The sequence below is a fragment of the Papilio machaon genome, chromosome 10 (assembly GCF_912999745.1).
Source record: "Papilio machaon chromosome 10, ilPapMach1.1, whole genome shotgun sequence".
Classification (NCBI taxonomy): domain Eukaryota; kingdom Metazoa; phylum Arthropoda; class Insecta; order Lepidoptera; family Papilionidae; genus Papilio; species Papilio machaon.
This window is the reverse complement of record NC_059995.1, coordinates 8,081,689-8,097,873: the sequence shown is the minus strand read 5'-3', so window position 1 is coordinate 8,097,873 and position 16,185 is coordinate 8,081,689. Positions and strand designations below refer to the sequence as shown.

At 33.1% G+C, this 16,185-nt stretch overlaps 1 protein-coding gene across 1 annotated transcript; it reads left to right on the top strand.

The window, feature by feature from the left end:
• Positions 1 to 1,868: 1,868 nt before the first annotated feature.
• On the top strand, positions 1,869 to 15,452 carry LOC106718047. The gene is made up of 10 exons (XM_045679857.1): positions 1,869 to 1,886; positions 11,250 to 11,377; positions 11,875 to 11,932; positions 12,283 to 12,395; positions 12,579 to 12,787; positions 13,071 to 13,115; positions 13,305 to 13,489; positions 13,891 to 14,026; positions 14,263 to 14,425; positions 15,272 to 15,452. The coding sequence occupies exons 1-10, from the start codon at positions 1,869 to 1,871 to the stop codon at positions 15,450 to 15,452; spliced, it is 1,236 nt and encodes a 411-aa protein (XP_045535813.1).
• The last annotated feature ends 733 nt before the right edge of the window (positions 15,453 to 16,185 follow it).

Below are 16,185 nucleotides of genomic sequence, written 5' to 3'. Positions count from 1 at the left end.
TATCCACGTCAACTCTAGAACTAATAAACACACAAATTTATTGTCAAAATTTACTAAAAACTCCGCAAGAAAATGGTCTTCAATCTGCGTAAAATTTAGTAAAATCTGTAGGAATTCGAATATAATTTTGCCGTGAAATAAAAAAATATTTTACACTCATTATAGCTCTTTAGAAATTTAACTATCAATTTTCAATTTAAAGTGAAACGTACATATATACTAGAGTAAAAACCGTTTTCCACTAGCTCAACTTGCCTGTCCTGCCACGCCAATACGTTGTTTATAGAAACAACGGTCTTTTACAAGCAGAAGTGTACAGGTATTCGTGCTAGGGGAAATGGGGTTTAACGCCGCTGGGGAAATCATCGCAAAGTTTCTAAGGTTGGACGTTTAAGGAATTATATCAGTAAACTGAACGGTTATTGCCCTCTGACAATTCAACGTAACCCATTCACAAACAGAAAATATTTTTAAATTTGATAACAATTCAATTGAAAACTTTTGGAAAATATTGAAGTATTAAGATAGTAATTGTTCTAGAAAATATCTTGAATAATAACAAACAACATATAAATTATAGTCGTTAGCAACGTTATTCGTATTGTAGTGTAGCAGGCTAACGTGAGATATAACGTTAGGCCATGAGTTATGCGCCAGACACTGCCAAAACTTATGGCACTGTCCGCGCGATCCGAGCCAAATGCGCCGCGCAACATTCGCACATGCCAAGATTTGCCAAATATAAGGGTTATGTGTGTATAATATTGCTTTCTTTCACAAAATTATGTATAAAATCTATTTATTACTAAGAATAAGAAATGAGATAATCAAAATGAAAACCTTTAACTTTAATAAACTGTTTTCATTCTAATATTTTATTAAAACTTGAACTACCAGTTAATTCTGTTCATTTAAATATTTCCATATGCACACGTTGACATCTGCTCGGTTATCTGTTGTTAAAGTTATATATACTTAGCGTTAGTTAGAGTTCAAATAATTAAGAATCACAAGTATATTAAAACAAAAAAAAAACTTTATTAATATTATAACTCGTACCGCTTACCGTCGAATGACTATTACAGCTTACAGTTATTCTGTTTAACCGTTGGTTTCTGAGACCAAAATTTCCGTTTAAAACATATTGTTATCTCTGTTATTTCAACGATAATGACAGGGATAACGGTATGTTTTATACAGAGAAACCCACGGTAATTTACAGAACACAGTAAAACATAAATAAATGTCGTATAAAAATAATATCCCGAGTTTTGCAATAAATAGTTACTTCAAATAAATGTGGGTTTTTTAAATTCAACACTACGCTAAATCGGAAGTGGAAGCGAAAATCAAGAGCATCCGCTGAGGCGATATAAATTAACACGGTCCCTAATCAAAAGGCTATTGTTTGCGGGCGCAGCGTGCTGTCGCATATACATTACGTCCAGTGCCGCATTATGACAGATTTGCATTTAAACAATACGTGCAGTGTATATTCAGTAAATTAAATTTTACAAAAACAATGTGTTCTTCGCTGGACCTTAACCGTGTGAATCTGTAATTATGTTAATTTTTTTCCCATCAAATGGTGAGACTTTATATAGGATTAAATGTAACAATGGAAAAAATTATTAAGTAACTTCCGTGGGTTACGATTTAAATAGGCAAAGCAGTATTTATTTGAAAAAAAAAAATTACCGCAATTTTTGATAATACAAGTTATCATGGTCAACTTATTTTTAATCTTAGTAATATTATAAACCAACCCGCACTTGTCCAGCGTGGTTTACTATGGCCTAGTTACCCCTAAGTTAGGGTAGGCTCCGAGCCCTTCAGTGGTGACGTGTAGTGAGCTGATGATGATGATAATGATGAATATTATAAATGTGATAATTTTGATGGATGGATGGATAGATTGATGAATGAATAGATGTTTGTTAGAAGGTATATCCGGAATGACTCAAAGGATCGATGAAATTTGATATGGATGGAGAACATAGTCTGGAAGAACACAGCGGTGCCTAACAAAGTTTTTTATTTAATTCCGCGGGGACGAAGTCGCGGACGACTGCTAGTAGTTTATAAAATCCGAATGATTTATTTGGTTAAGTTTACACTAATAATGCGACATTTCTGCTTTCACTGCAAGTTGTGAAATCCATACATTACGGAGTTTTAAACTTATATGGGAATAAATTATGATAAATTGGCTCGAGGTTTACCCTCTTCGTCGACATGTGCTTTCCTAAAAAGAGCGAAAGGATTTATAATTAATGATGTAAATGTTTGTGACAGTAAAAAGGTCTCCTTAGCTTAGCACAGATTGTTCTCAATAATAAACAAAAATCGGTACAAGAGTAGTTTGTGAGAAAGTGTCGAAAGAAACGCTAAATACATCTCTTTGAAATTTAGCATAGATGTAGAACATAGTCTGGAAGAACACATAGACTAATTAAGTTTTTTTTAAGTCCGCGTGAACGGAGTTGCGGGCGACAGCATGTTTTTGTTAAAGTAAAATTTATATTTAAAACTGATCTATTCCGTTTCCGGTCTAAGTTTAAAAGTTTTTCAAGCTAATTATTATTCATTTCACTGAAAGTTTTCATTTTCAGAATCTTCACAACTTTAACTGGCCACTTGTTAAATCGTTACCACTTCTTTTGTGTTAACATTCAATATTTTAAAGCGAACATTCGTTTAACTGTAGCCATTTTAAAACCGCTGAAAACTAGCAAAGTAAAATTTTCACAATAAAAGGAAGTTTCAGGAAGTTAACTAAGATTTTCAACTTTGAGATGCGCAAAGTTTCAGGAAGTTTGCTGTTGTAGAACAAACGACTTAAATTCAACAAATTTTTCATACACTTGATATACAGGGTGATGTTAAAATTTATAGTTAAAAGTTTAACATTTTCACTGAAATGTTATTAAAAAAAAGTACACATTTTCCCTGTTGTTATAAGTTATACAAAGCGAGGTAACAAATTTGTTTTAAGTTAGTTTAGTTTTCGAAAATGATACATTTTGTAGTTTTAAATGTAAAAGTAAAAAAAATTAACATCTCTATTTAATTCAAAAAAGAGTATTTTTTCATAAATCAGCACAAAATGTCCGTTAAAATATTAAACTAACGTAAAACTTTAATGCTTTTGTTTGAGATTCTTGCTAATTGTGCAACCTTGGCACCATTTACACCGTGCCGTAAGCGACACTTCGCTGGCCGCGCTCCGCACATTACTCACGGCCGCGTGTCACACCGCACATTTAATTTATGGTCACGCTTGATAATGCTCGTTCTTGGTTATTAGGCGAACTTAAATCGCATTGCATTTGAATGAGTATGTAGTAATTACAATTGTTAACTTCCCTGAAATTTTGAATAATGGAACATATTCTACTTTGTGAACTTCGTGCGTACTGAATTAAAAAACAAGTTAGTAAGTAGCCTATGCACAGGATATGCCTATACACACTATTACAGATCATTATCTCCGTGCCAAATTTCATTCATAACCTATGCTGCTATGTATTTTGGAGTTTATTTATTTATTAGAAAGCTTAATTAACATAAAGTAATCAAGTTTCTTAAAATTCCATACGAAGTCGAGGGGAAAAGTTAGCATTTAATATAGTAAGTGCATTATTTGTGTTTGACAAGAGATATATGAAGTACAAACATTTTAACGTAGAGATTAAATATATTTTACGTCTGATATTACGACAATCAGCAAGTAATGATTGTGTAAACACTGAAGGTTCATTTGTTTTATATTTTCTATATTCAATTCAATCTGATGTATGTAAACTTTATTTATTCGTGTACGTGTGTTCGCATACTATATGGATATTCCCTTAGGAACACCGGTACACCCAAGAATGGATACGTGCTGTTGCATAAATTAAATTCATAATTTGTAGCATGTATACCAAAGTTAAACAATTATTTTAATTAATATCACGTTCAGTTCAAAATAATTTAAGATGGAGGAATTACCGCTTTAAGGTTAACGCACATTCGAGCGTTCCTCGTCCACACTGCAGCACTGCTCGCTAAGTCGGCAATGTGCCGCCGGCTCGATGAGGACTGGATTATTGTGCATTGTACATTAACCTTTAAACGGTATAATGATAGCTAAGGGATACTTATATGTGTGAAGCTTTAGCCAGTACCTATAAAAGCTTAGTTTGAATTTAATTTTTAACTTTTAATGTAATCTGAATTTAAAGTCATTTACGACTGACTACTGCGGTCCTTTGTTGATATAATAAGTGATAATCTTTGAGATGCTCCCATCAGAAACAAATGACAAAAGTTGTTAGATGCCTACTCTAGTGTGCGGTCCTTTGCATTCTGCTTTGTTACCTTACTAATATTATAAATGCGAATATTTAGATGGATGGACGGATACAAGACGGTATCAGAGTTGCTCAACGGATCTCTATGAAATTTGGCATAGATATGGAGCCTTTCATGCAATTAACGTTTTTTTTAGTACTCAAAAACTAGTATATTATAAGGTGGCAAGCTTGCAAGCAGCCTTGCTCAGTGAAATCTGCGATTTCAAATGCGTTGTCTACTTTTAATTGACGCTGAAGTGGACGTACAGAGAATATTACCCTCTTCATATCCACTTAACCTTCCTATTATTTCTTAACAACTGAATACTTTTCCCCATGTTCTTTAAGATATTTTGATAGTTTTATTTCATCTCCGACCATCAAAACGTGTCAATAACTTTACAAACGGTATCTTTTTAAATACTGTAAGAGTACCTACGTTTATTGCACACAGCACCAATAACTTTACAAACTCAATCTTTTTAAATACTGTAAGAGTACCTACGTTTAGTGCACACAGCACTTAGGTGAGGTGATGTTGAGTGCGGGTCGTTTCTGGCAACACGCCAGGCCCCTCGAGCAACTTATATTAGTTTCAATCACTTTGTGGACCCAAACAACACTTATTAAAATACAACCAGTAAAATAGAGCACTCTTTTTCATTCACCCTTTTAAATAGTTTTGTGCACTAAATTTTGAGGTTAGAGCTGCCTGTAAAAAATTATATTTTTTTGCTGAGGTGAAATTGGATATTTTAAAAACGAAACAGTTTTATTTGAGTTCATTTAATTTTTATAAAAAAAGTTTAAAAAAGGAATTATTCAACTGTGTATATAAAAGATATAAAATAAGCTTATTGGATTTAGTCAGCGAAGTGAATACATTTTTACTTAGAACAAGTCTATTTAAATGCATTTTCCGTTTTGTAGCAAGTCAATTGAAATAATTTGCTTGTCTTGTTTTATATTCTTTGATCAGTCATATTAGCCTTCGGTTTCACGATTATCTATTGTGGAATTTTAAAATAAAAGTGACGTAATACACAAATTACACCTTGTATCAAAGAGTTGATTGAATTCTAAATTTCTTTGTCAAGATTATCTAGCTTTTACTTTTTTTCTAAGATTCAAGTCTAATTCAAGTTTAATTAAGTTATAAAATTAAACGAATTTTGTATAAATAAAAAACGAAATCGAAATCATTTTTAATATAAAGTAAATTATTAGAAGCAATTTATTGGTAGCGTTTACGTTAGGAAGCTTTTCTATATCTCGTCACAGCTCAGATCTCGTTACGGTTTCGACTTGTTTAATCTCATGTAATCCTATTTGCTACTTGCTACCGGCGTCCCAGCGTTATCCCAACTTATGAAGATTATTATCCTCGTCTCTAACACTGCGCAACAATTTCCGATGCTTAACTACCCATTCGACAGTTAGCTCGTTGAATGTTACCACATGTTGTACCCACGAATATGCAATCCTAAGTTCTTAATCCAATTAGAACGGTTTATATATTTTTTTGGTGCTTTATAACTGTCCAATTAGAACATGTAAGTTTAACTGCGTTCATGTATTCCATCCACTATTATATCTACTTACTACATCTGTAGGACGTTTTTGCAGTTTCTGTATTTCGTGTTTAAAGTTTTTGAAGAATACAAAGTGGTGTTGGATTGCCAAACTTTTGGAGTGGGCTGCACAGACTGGGGACAGAAGCTGTCGTGCCGATGAGCACTTGATCATGCTTCAAGCGCTCTCGCGTCTTTGTCCGCACTTTGTCTGCTTCCATTGATACTCGCAGAGTCCCCTTATTTGATGATAGCTGCTTTTTTGGCATAGTAAAATCACTTTGATATCTTAGATTACTTCCAACATCTATCTCCGTTTTATTTTTGATAAGATTGTTTTTTGTCTTCCAAAAAGTTTTAGTAATAATATTGAATAGCAAACAATTGATTTAATCGCATAGTGTATAACGCGTATTGATGCTCATAGAACCTCCTTGGTAGTACGGCAGAGGATGTAAGCTGCCTGGGAGGTCGTACTGGCCGGTAACGTGAAGCCGTGCATAATAGAAGTAGAAATAAAACAGTTGAATAATAAAAAGTGTGAAAATGTTGTAAAAGATATAAATAGTTTTGTTTTATATTTTAAGTATTCCATAGATTGTTATATACACATAGTATCTTTTGCTATGGTGATTTAAAAAGAATTATGCTAATGAAAAGATTGTTCCTATTACGAAGAACATATCAAAGTTTGTAATATTTTCCGTGATCAAAGTGGAAAATGTAATTGAGTCATTTGAATCAAAACAATGTACAGTTGATGACGAAATATTTTTTTAATATTTCATACAATGTACTTGTAACATATATTATTTTAAGTACAAATTACTATTTCCCTTTCCACTTATTTATTATAATTGTACGACGCATAGGAAGGGGAAATATAAATAGTACGCCTCCTTCATTGATTAAAGATTACACATTTGCAATTGCGGATGTCTATGGATGGCATTTACTGCGGTATTTCGGTGGCCCATTTCAGGTGGCTGCTTGCTCGTTTGCCACTTCATAAATAAAAAAAATCAATATTTCATACATGCAGTGTTATACCATTTTACAAGAAAATAATTAAATATCAACTTGCAAAGAGATTGAATATACCCTTTGCTTTAATAAATTCTTCTTTTACTTTTTTTGCGAGCTGTACCTATTGCTATTGGTATGATGCTTTTATAAGGCTTTCGCTTGAAAAATTTGATTTGTAGTTTAGTGTCTCTGAAATAGGACGGCTTAAAATGAAGATATTAGATTTTTCTTTATTACTTTCGTTATTACCAACTTGTCTAGGCTTAGACGATGTTATGGTTGAATTAGCTATTGAATATTTCTCACAAAGGGATGTTAAATTTTTATGTTTCCTCACGTGTGACAAATTTTTTGGTAACTTTCGTATTTTAACGCATTAAAAAATTCTACGTTACTTATTTTTATCGTTTTAGTACAAGTAATTAATTAAATAAATTAATTTAATAAAAATAAGTTAATATTTTAGCTCGTTGGAAGTTTGCAAAAGGCGCTATCCATCATTCTATACCAGTTGGAATAAAGGACATAGGCACTCAAGCTTTGAATTACGAGGATATAAAACGATGTACTGAACAGAAATATTCAAATGTTGGTATTGTAATAGATGCCAATTGTAGTACTACGACGAATATCTTAACTTATGTGAGTAGATTAGATCTATGCTAGGTCATAGACTAAAACAACAGTAGACTAGATGTTTGCTGATGGAATTTAGTTAAGGCGATTAGTTACAAAGTTACAAACATGGAAATTGTATTTCTTATTTCTTTGTTGGTCTTATCTAATCTTTATTATATTAGTTCTTAAGCTTTATTAGTTTTTAGCCGACTTCAAAAAGAAGGAGGTTATCAATTCGACTGAATTTTTTTTTTTTTTTTTTTTTATGTGTGTTACCGCGAATCTCCGTCCCTGGTGGTCCGATTTTGATAAAAATTATTTTAATCGAAAGGAAGTGCTTGCAGGTGGGTCCCATTTTTTTGTTTTTTTTTAAATAACTAGAAGACTAGTAGATTTTGAATATAGCTTCAAAATGTGTTGCGAAAATTAGGGACATTTTTGCTTTCAGCGCTTACGTAGGCTAAACTATAAGACCTACATCAAAATGATGTGTGGCGAATTGTAGCTCTTTAAATGTGCTAAATAAAAGTCCGCGATAGCATATATCTATCTTTTATAGTTTTCTCACAATAACCATTTTTTTCTTTACGAAACATTAATTAAATTCATGCCCTATTTCCGACGCTATTATTCAAGTTCAGTATTAACCCTTATGTAAATAAACATGTTCATTATCAAGAGAATTTAATGTAGATTATATTTGCAATTGAAACTATATCATTCTGTCTAATAGTTTAGGAGATATCGTAAGAATAAAATTACGCGGAAACGAAAAATGCTACATCGCGTTACAATGAATAGCACAAATTTGCTTTCTGGGCTTACGTAGGTCAAACTATATGACTTACATAAAAATGATGTATGGAGTAATTATAGATCCTTAAATTTGCTAAATAACAGTCTTCGGTGGCATATATCTATCATCTATGGATGTCTCACAAAAACCATGTTATTGTGAACAAACTTCGATTAAAATGCACACGAAACAGCGTCGTAAGCTTACGGCGCTATTATATTATATTCGATATGAATCCTTATCCAAATAAATATGTTTGATGGTTAGAGTATTAAATGCAGATTACATTAGCCTTTAAACTATGTAATTCTGATCAATAGTTTGGAAGATATTAAATTATTAAAAACTACGCGCATTCGAAAAATTCTACGGCGGCGCGCGGCTGGACTAAATTAAAGGCACGCTACGATGTATTAGTTCGTTAATTTTCAATTTGTATACCGATTTTGATAATTATTTCACTGTTTAAAGGATAAGTGGTTATCTGCTGCATTCTAAATTAGTTTTTGAATTGAAGTACACACATATTAAATAGGAAAGTCCTTTTCTTTATTTCTTTCCTCATACGTATTAAGGAAATTTGTAATTGAACTTCAAATTCACTAAAAATTGTGAAATAAAACAAAAATTTTAAGAAAAAAAAATAGCCGACTTCAAAAAAAACAATCTCAAACAAAATGCACTCAAAAGTAACATAAAAAAAACAATTTCAAACAAAATGCATTCAAAAGTACCATAAAAAACAATCTCAAACAAAATGCACTCAAAAGTAACATAAAAAAACAATTTCAAACAAAATGCATTCAAAAGTACCATAAAAAACCATCTCAAACAAAATGCACTAAAAAGAAACAAAACAATGACATGAAAACTTCTTTCTTTCTTTCTTCTCTCTTTCAAAAACCCTCTAAACTCTAAAGAAAGTTCTCTTCTTTCTTGTAACATGTCTATATTGTATAATTATTGTTATTTTGGAGTCGGTTTCGGCCTAAGTAGGGACATAAACGTAAGTATGTCTCATACATCTCAAATATAAAATGTATAATATTATATTTACTTTGGCCGACACCGACTGCGAAATGACAATAATTATACAATATAGACATGTTACAAGAAAGAAGAGAACTTTCTTTAGAGTTTAGAGGGTTTTTGAAAGAGAGAAGAAAGAAAGAAAGAAGTTTTCATGTCATTGTTTTGTTTCTTTTTAGTGCATTTTGTTTGAGATGGTTTTTTATGGTACTTTTGAATGCATTTTGTTTGAAATTGTTTTTTTATGTTACTTTTGAGTGCATTTTGTTTGAGATTGTTTTTTATGGTACTTTTGAATGCATTTTGTTTGAAATTGTTTTTTTTTTTTTATATATAAAAGAGAAGGGGGCAAACGAGCAACGGGAACACCAAGGTGTTCATCGACGCCCATGAACATCTGCAATACCAGAGGAATCGCAGATGCGTTGCCGGCCTTTGAGATGGTGATACGCTCGCTTCTTGAAGGACCCTAGGTCATAGCGGTTTCGAAATACCGCCGAGGACAGACCATTCCACAACGCGGCGGTTCGCGGTAGAAAGCTACGCGAAAACCGCACGGTTGTGGATTGCCAGCCATCGAGATGGTGTGGATGGAACTTGGCGGTCTGTTGTGTCGTCCGATGACGGAACTCGGCGGCAGGAATTGTTCCAAACAATTCTTCTGAGCACTCCCCGTGGTAGATACGGTAGTTGCAATAAATTTTAAACGATAGCAAAACTAAGTTAAATAGTTTGTTAGTTTTTATTCAATAAGTCGTAAGTTTCTGATATTACGTTCGTAACATGTTTGCAAGAAATTTTCTATATATTGAAAGTGTTGAAAAACATTCTTACAGGCATCCCAAGAAATGTTATTTAATTCTCCAAGAAAATGGCTTGTAACTGTACAAAAGAAAACAATTCCTTGTAATGAATCTATGAAGAATACATCAAACAATGTTAAGAATAATTTTAACGTTATAGATGATTCAACATATGCTCTATTTAATAATTTAAATATGAGCGTTGATGTAGATGTTACAATAGCAGTGAAAGGTTGGTACATATTATTTACTAGTTGTCGTCCGTGACTCCATCTGTGCGGAATTAAAAGAAACGTACTAAGTAGCCTATGTGTTCTTCCAGACTATGTCATACATCTGTGCCAAATTTCATCAAGATCCGTTGAGCCGTTCTGGAGATACCTTCAAACATCCATCCATCCATCCATCTTTACATGAGCGTTTATAATATTAGTATGATTTAATTTAATTGTTTTATAAATAACCTTTTGGTTTAGTAACCTTGTAAAATGTTGCAAGATTTTAAATGAGATAATCTTTACAATATCAAATACTACTTACAGCAAAGCGTCGAACTAAAACTTTACCTGTTTTAGTTTTAGTTGTAAATTGAACATATCAAATTAAAAAAAAAAACATATCAATAAATTTTCTTTCATATTTTACATACTTATTTTTTAGATTCAAAAACAGTTAATTTATACGAAGTTTATAATAATGGTAAGATACAAGGTGGGAAATTGAAATTGATCAATATTGGGAAATGGAATCCACGCAAAGGTGTGTTTATTTTTAAAATTTTAAGCTATTTTACTTAATAACTGGAGGAATATAAAAAAGACAAAAGTTAAACATTTTCAGATTTACAACTCAATTTTCTATCAATGTACAAATACTACAGAAGATGGAATTTCGAAGAACTGAAATTACGTATGGTTGTTGTGGTATGTAAATTATATTTAAATAAAAATGATCAAAGTAAAGTGAGAAAGTTAGTAAGAAGTAAGTGAGCAAGTAAATAAGACCTTATTTCATATGATAATTTCTATCTAATAGTTCTATTATTCTATAATTATAACATTTATTATAGATGTCGCCACGTGTAAAGAATGTTGGACCAGATGTTATAGCCCGCAGACAACCTGTGTTTGGCGTGACAGTAGTTACCAGGACGGCTTCTATGGTCCTGCACGCCGTGGCAGAAATACACAATATTAGGTATTATCAGATTTATTTTTTTTGATGGTTCAATGTCAGCTATTCGATGTGACTTCAAATCATTTTTATGCTAAACAACAACAAAATAGTGTTCTATGCAGCGACTCGTGCAATGTTACAAGGTGGCAAACGAGCAAGCGGCCACATGGCGAAGCGACCGCTGCCCATAGACATCCGCAATTGGAGATGCGTTGCCTACCCTCAATAGACGAAGGAGAAGACCCACAAAAATATAATATTTAACCTTTCTATACGTCTCGTCCTTTAACAAATCCACCTCTCCTTCCCATCTTTTCCTTATAAGAAAAGGGTGGGAAAAGGACTAAAATTAGGCCTCCGGTACCACAGTCATCAGACGGAACGCGGAAATACTTCCACTTGATGCCTGTCTTCTATGTGGTCGTGGTATTGCACCGGTCGAGCCGGCACATTCGTGCAACAAATGTTGTTGTTGCTGGCGTCTACCACTGTTAAATACAGGTAATATATTGTTGCAGATACAAATATATTGTAGTTGATAGATGGATAGGAAATTATGATCGTAATACATCTGTTGTAAGTATGATAAAAGATTTATTTCCACATTTTCTTTGTTATTTGTTGAAAATATAACTTTGAAATATAGTTATCATATATCTTAATACATTGTTATCTTCTCAGTCGCTTCAGTCTTTAAAAAAGTGGTCATGGTCAGTCAATAGTTGCCGTGTTTCACTAGACGCCTACAATCTTCTCGGACTATTGCTTTTTTGCACATATGTATGTACATGTAAGGGGACGTCTACTGCCTCTCTGAACTAGTCTGTCCACCTCATGGGGGATCTAACTTGTGCCCTGGTACCTTCCATATTATCCTGTACTACGTTGTCATGAGTGTTAACATATCATGTGTAATTTTTCTATAGGCTGTTACAAACTCGTTGTACTTCAGAGATGCTGATATTTCACCTGTGATACGGATGATTAATTTTACACTTGGTAACATAGATTTACTTTATCCACCTTTGACTTCAATAGAGTAAGTATAGTAGATATTTTTTCTTAGTAGTTTTTTAGTAATGAAATATATTATGACGGTGATCGGTTATTCGAAGGCAGCATGGTCAATCGTTGTGTCAATCTAACGAAGTGGTAGTTACGTTACTAATAGAAGTGTATGAGAAGAAAGTTCATATAAAAATTGATATTTATACTATTTTAGAACAAGGTATTACTATAGAATTCCGACTTATGGTCCTGGTAAATTCGAGAATCAGTTTCTAAGGCCGCTATCGCCCGGAGCCTGGCTATGTGTTGTAGCAGTGGGTGTGTTATGCATACTGCTGTTAGTGATGACATCGAAGTTAGAATATCGGCCGTCTTCAATGCAGTTTGCAGTATTTTCTGTAGTTGCATCTTTTTGTCAACAATGTAAGCTTTTTATTATGACTTGACTAGCTTACACCCGTGACTACGTCTGCGCGGAATAATAAATTCTATATCTGTGCCAAGTTTCATCAAAATCCGTTGAGCCGATCCATAGATAACTTCTAACAAACATCCATCTATGTAAACTTTCGCATTTATAATATTACTAAGATTTAAGAGAAAAAATTAAGAGAGATTAAGAGAAATCGAGATTTTATTGTCCATTTTCTACAGTTCTTAAATATTTTATGCTGTATTTGATATTAAAAATTATTATTTTTACTAGTTTTCGAAGATAACGGTGAAGTGGCAACGAGAAGAATAACAACAGGTAACTAAGCTTGATATGAAGTTTTTAAATGAAGATACATGATTTGTAATTCCGAAGTTAAAGAGAAGTTATCGGTGAAGCGATGGCGATGAATAATTAAGGAATAATTTGTATTGCTACAATAATAAGTAAAATACTATTAGTTTTTAAAGAAGAATACTTCTTCACTTACCTTGTATTCAATTTTAGCTGGTAAGATGACGATCCTGGTGACAGGGTTGTCATGTGTCCTGATCTATAATTACTACACCAGTAGCGTGGTGAGCTGGCTGCTGAGCGGTCCTCCACCATCTATCAACTCTTTGAAAGAACTACTTGAGAGTCCTTTGGAACTTATCTTTGAAGATATTGGCTATACCAGATCATGGCTGCAGGTATCAAATTCGAATTTATGTTACTCTTTTAAGAGTAAAGCTTGCTTAAACCGGTGCAAAACAACAACACAGTAGGTTGAAGTGAAATCTACGTATTTCGCCTGATGAGTGTGTGTGCACAGGGCTAATTATAGTTATGTACGCCTTTCCACTCTTTCCTTATATGAAATAGTATGGAAAGTGGATGTGATGGAGAGGGCGAGGTATAGAAACAACACATATCCCTTATCTGTTATTCTTCTCTGACCTTTAAAAGTAGGCAACACATCTGCAACCTTCTACTTTTAGCAAAAAATGAAAAAAACTTTACAAGTTTGCTTTATGTTGTACAAAAACAATAAAAAAGTTGAGAAAGGAAAAGTTATTGCAAAATATGAAGCAATTTTTCATTAAAATTGCAGATGCCGGACTATTATTACAACAAGAGGAACGCGAAAATAGAAGACGAACTAAGACAAAGGAAAGTTTTAAATAAAAAGAAAGGAGAACCGTTATTAGTGCCTTTGGAACGTGGAATCGAAATGGTTAAGGCGGGAGGTATCTTCATTTTTTTGGGTTTCATTTTAAGATACATTTTTTGTAGCATAAACACTTAGAGGCAAGTTAAACTCAAAGTCTAACTATCTTTGCATCGGTAATGCAGCGTTGATAGCTAATATAACAATTAATAATAATAATTAATTATGTAATAATTGTGTTGCAAATTTGAACTATTCCTATATTGAATTGATATGATTTTGAATTGAATCATGTTTTTTAAATGTTATTTTCAGGTTTCGCATATCACACCGAAGTAGATAATGCTAACACTCTTATATCGCGTATATTCACACAAAATGAGCTCTGTGAACTTGGTTCATTACAATCAATGGAGAAGACTCTTTTGTACGCTTGCTTGCAAAAGAACAGCCCTTATAAAGAGTTCTTTGTTTGGAGGTACTTGATTTGTTTATCATCATTGCCGTAAACTGCTGAACGAAGGCCTCCCCCATCGATTGCCACAATGCCCATTCCTGTGACACCTATATTTAGTGCTCTACTGCAACCTTTACCAGGTCATCGGTCCATCGTGCGGGAGGCTTACCTACACTGTGTCGATATGCCCGTGGCCGCCATTCTAGGACTTTTAAGCCCCATAATACTTTTAAATTAAAAAATTTCTAGATATAATTCTGGCTTCGAACTGTAATCATTTTGAATGGTAATTTTTTAATTGAACCAGCAAGTGGTTCGTCTGTATTTAAGGAATTTTAAAATTCATATGCATGGCTTTAAAACTTATTCATTTTTGCCTACATTCATTTTAAAAATGAAAATTTTTCATCAAACTTATGCGGCTCAAACTATTGCAATAGATATCGAAACGGTAGTTAATATTCTCACGAGTATTACTCATCGATAAATAGGTCAGTTCAAACTAATCAATGATCGAGGTGCAATTGAAAAAATATTATTAACTGATCTTATTTATTAGTTCATTACAAATGAGCCCTTGAAGTCTCTTCAATTTGGGCGTTGGAATTTTGTTTTTGATAATTTAAATTTCAAACATTCATTTCCTTTTTTTTATGAGTATAAAATACTAGCAGATTTATGGAAAATCAAAACAGATTTATGATGTAACTTGAATTCCCTAGAGGTTCAACAAACTCAAAATCGTTTTAAGGAAATCCTTCATGTTGTGTTAGGACTTTTGACATTGTTTTGATCATAGCATAGTGGTTCTTGGTATTACAAACAAGTTGCGTTCAGCTAGCAATTTTTTTTTTGTTTGTTGAAAAGTTTGCTGCGCCTACGTGAGCGTGGAATAGTATCCTGCATTCAAGATCGTACGCGAGCTCCCGACGTGTCGTGTGAAGGCAGTTCTCCGAGAGCGCTGGCCCTAGGTGGCGCGGCCCCAGCGTTTATACTGCTAGCTGCTGGATATGTGTTGGGTTCGATTATTATGATTATAGAACGGTAAGTATGAGAGTTTAATAACTTACCGCATCCTTTTAACACACTTTTTAAGACAGTGTTAGAGTGTGACACAGTGTTAGAGACCTGTGCAATACCACGACCACACAGAAGACAAGCGTAAAGTGGAAGCAATTCCTCGTTTCGATTGATAAGTGTGGTTAATTGTAGTCTTCTTCCTCTTCCCATCCTTATCTTATAAGGAAAGGATGGAAAGTGCGTCCCAGCCTCTGTCCATGAAAACCAACCATCTATACGTTGCGGTCATCGTTTGCGAATTCAGTTGGGCGATTGCTCACTTGCTACCATATGCCTGCTATAAAAATGTTTATCTTTGATTTTTTTACAGCATTCACTACAAATCGCAAAATCGCTTCGCTATAATACGTTTTTAATGTTAATTCAAAAACATTGTAAAATATTTGGAGATAAATAGTGTAGGGTGAAAAAATTCTGGTCAAAAACACATCAAGGATTAAGTTAGATATAAGATATAAGTTTTTAGATTAAAAAGGTATGTTTAAATCCACTTTAGGAGTATCTCGTAAGACTCGTAGTTAACATAAACAAATCTTAAAACACAAGCAAGAAATAGATAACGGAGAATTTAATATAAATATGCAAAAATATGCAAGGAATTGTATTTAATGAGATAATGGCAAAATCACCAAATGAAAAGATAAATTAATTATATTAAATGGATTTAGTTGCGACCGAAAAGTAGATGTGAAATATAATTA